The sequence below is a fragment of the Pteropus vampyrus genome, unplaced genomic scaffold (assembly GCF_000151845.1).
Source record: "Pteropus vampyrus isolate Shadow unplaced genomic scaffold, Pvam_2.0 Scaffold147, whole genome shotgun sequence".
NCBI classification, from domain to species: domain Eukaryota; kingdom Metazoa; phylum Chordata; class Mammalia; order Chiroptera; family Pteropodidae; genus Pteropus; species Pteropus vampyrus.
Genome location: NW_011888928.1, coordinates 2,435,807 through 2,438,271, shown reverse-complemented (window position 1 = coordinate 2,438,271; position 2,465 = coordinate 2,435,807). Strand labels below are relative to the sequence as shown.

General features: G+C 56.2%; 1 protein-coding gene across 1 annotated transcript in view; it reads right to left on the bottom strand.

Moving 5' to 3' along the window:
• ADA (adenosine deaminase) overlaps positions 1 to 2,465 on the bottom strand; it is a 36,872-nt gene that overhangs the window by 18,441 nt on the left and 15,966 nt on the right. The window contains exon 3 of the mRNA XM_023536052.1: positions 388 to 510. Within this exon, the coding sequence (XP_023391820.1) occupies positions 388 to 510 (123 nt within the window). The remainder of the gene's footprint in view (positions 1 to 387; positions 511 to 2,465) is intronic.

The following is a 2,465-nucleotide window of genomic DNA, read 5'->3' as shown; positions in this document are numbered from 1 at the left end:
GAGGACAGTGCTGTGTTCACTCTAAACTCCAGCCCTAAGAGGTGGACGGGATCCCAGGCCCACTGTCTGGATGAGGGACTGAGGCCCAGAGAGGGTGAATTTGTCCAGTGTTATTTCCTGAAAGAGTGTGAGACTAGGATCTGTGCTCTTAACCCACACATTCTGTCACTTCTCTGTAGAAGTTGAAGGGATTTCAATTCATCACACCCACTTCCCGGAAGGGAAAACTGAGGCCCCAAAGCATAGAGAGTTCTGAGCAAGTATGTACGATGGTCAGAAGCAGAGCTAGGGCCTCCCGCCCCACAGGCTGAGGTGCAGGCCTGGTGCTGGCAGTTGTCCCAGGCACAGGGACCGACGCTGCCCAGGGCCTGAGGGTGGGGGACTCACGCAATGGCAGGCATGTAGTAGTCGAACTTGGCCAGGAAGCCAGGGAGGCTGAGCGGCTTGTCCATGCCGATGAAGTCCTGCAGCTCCTTAGCTGTGCTGGCAGGGAGGGCGATGCCCCTCTTCCTGGGGACAAAACATGAGGGCAGTGGACTGGCCCTGGGCACCCCTCCATCCAACTCTTCCCATTGGGCAGATGGGAAAACTGAGGTCCAGGGCATACAGAACCAGGACCGGAATCCTTCTAGCACCTCCTGTCCCCAAGACCATGACCAGCCAGAGAATCTCAAGGATAGCCAGGATTAAAATCTGTTTGTGCACATGGACACACACATGTGGACAGAGGAGGTATGAGGGCAAGCCCACTGCTCTGCCCCAGGAGTTGGCGCAGTCAGATTGTTCTACACCAGCTCAAGGGTTATCAGAGGCAATCACTACAGCGCAGGAGCAGGGGCTAGGGCAGACGCCTGCCCTCCCTCCTCCGACCTCTGTCTGGCCAGCACGTCAGAGAGGCTTGCCCGGCCCAGTGTGCTGGGAGAGGGCTGGGCCAGCTGGCCATCAGCCTCAGAGGTCCCTCCCCTCCCTGCCCACAGTCCTCCCCGTTCCCAGGGCTAGATATAGCCATCACTCAGTAAGGGCTTGCTAAGGACAGCCCTCCTGGCCCGGAGCCTCCTTCCCCCCACCAGCACCTCCGCCTCCCCCAGCCAGGGGCGACAGGATGCGAGGGGGGCTGACTTCCCACTTTCTGCACAGCCTGGTCTCCTCTGCTCATCCTGGATCTGCCCCGACTCACGGGTCACCCTGGGCCTCAGCTTTCCCACTTTGAAGATAAAAGGGACAAAGAATTACTAGACATCAAGCAACGCTTCTACCATGAGGGACGAAACGAGAGACAAAAGGAGCTCCGAGGAAACAAAAAAAATGCAGAAAACAGAAGAAAACTTAAGAACCCTAAAATGAACATCCTCGATTAGAAGGAATGGAAAATAAAAGCTGAGAACATCCTCCGGCAAGCAGAACAAAAGATTAAAAAAAATTAGGAACAAATGGTTAGGTGAGTTAGATGATGAAGTCAGGAGGCTCAAGCATCTAGTTAGCCACAAAGGGAGCAGACGGAAGGGAGGAAATTGCCAAAGACATGGAAGTTCAAGCAAGTAGTCTTGAAATCTTTTAATGGCTTCCGTCATTCAAATATTAAAATGTTTCCCTACATAAATACCTATTACGTAAGCCCCCTAAATACGCCCTCTTCCCTCTCTGGTGGCCCCGGGTCCCTGTGAGTGCCCAGTGGGTATCACCAAGGGTCACCCTGGTGCCCACCACCAGTCTGCCAGTCAGCCCAGCGTGATCCCCATTCCTGCAAGACACAGTGGCGGGGTGGGGTGAGGGGGGCGGGCAGGTGAACCTCTGGTGCTGTCCTGGCAGTGAGGTCGAGTGCTCGCTGAGCCTTCCACTGTGGGCCAGCCTCCCCAAAGTCGCCCTCGCGAAGCCACCCCCAGTGACCACGTCCTCTGCAGAGCCTGTACTTTGGGTATCTTTCTGGGCACCAGTGGATGGAAGGCAGAGGAAGTGATGCTAAGGTTCTGGCTCCCATGTTAGCGAACACAGTGGCCACATCTGCCTTGGGCCCACTGGGCCTGCTACTCCTGATTCTCCCAGTGGTGTCCCTCTAGCTCGTGTGACCCCACGGCTTCCTGGTGGAGGTCCTCCTCCTCCTCCACCTCTTTCAGATCTCCTTCCATGGATTTCAACTCACCATCCAGAGGCCCACCCCCCACATCTGCACACCACCATCCGAGGGGGTATGACGTGCTGGGCGCTGGATGAATAGCCGCAACCAGAACAGACCCATGTGTCCGACCAGCCCCGGAAGCCAGGCATCTCAGGCCACCTTCCCCCTCCCCTTCCTGGGATGGCTCCTCCAAATATGGCTCCTCCATCTACCCAGCTGCCCAAACCAAAGATGGGAGCCTCCTCCCACCAACGCTGTCTCCCTTGTCCCCTTCCTGCCATGGTGGGCAATGTACCTATAAGAAGCCTGACCACAGAGAGCCAGTAAGGAGGATAAGCTCAGGTTCATA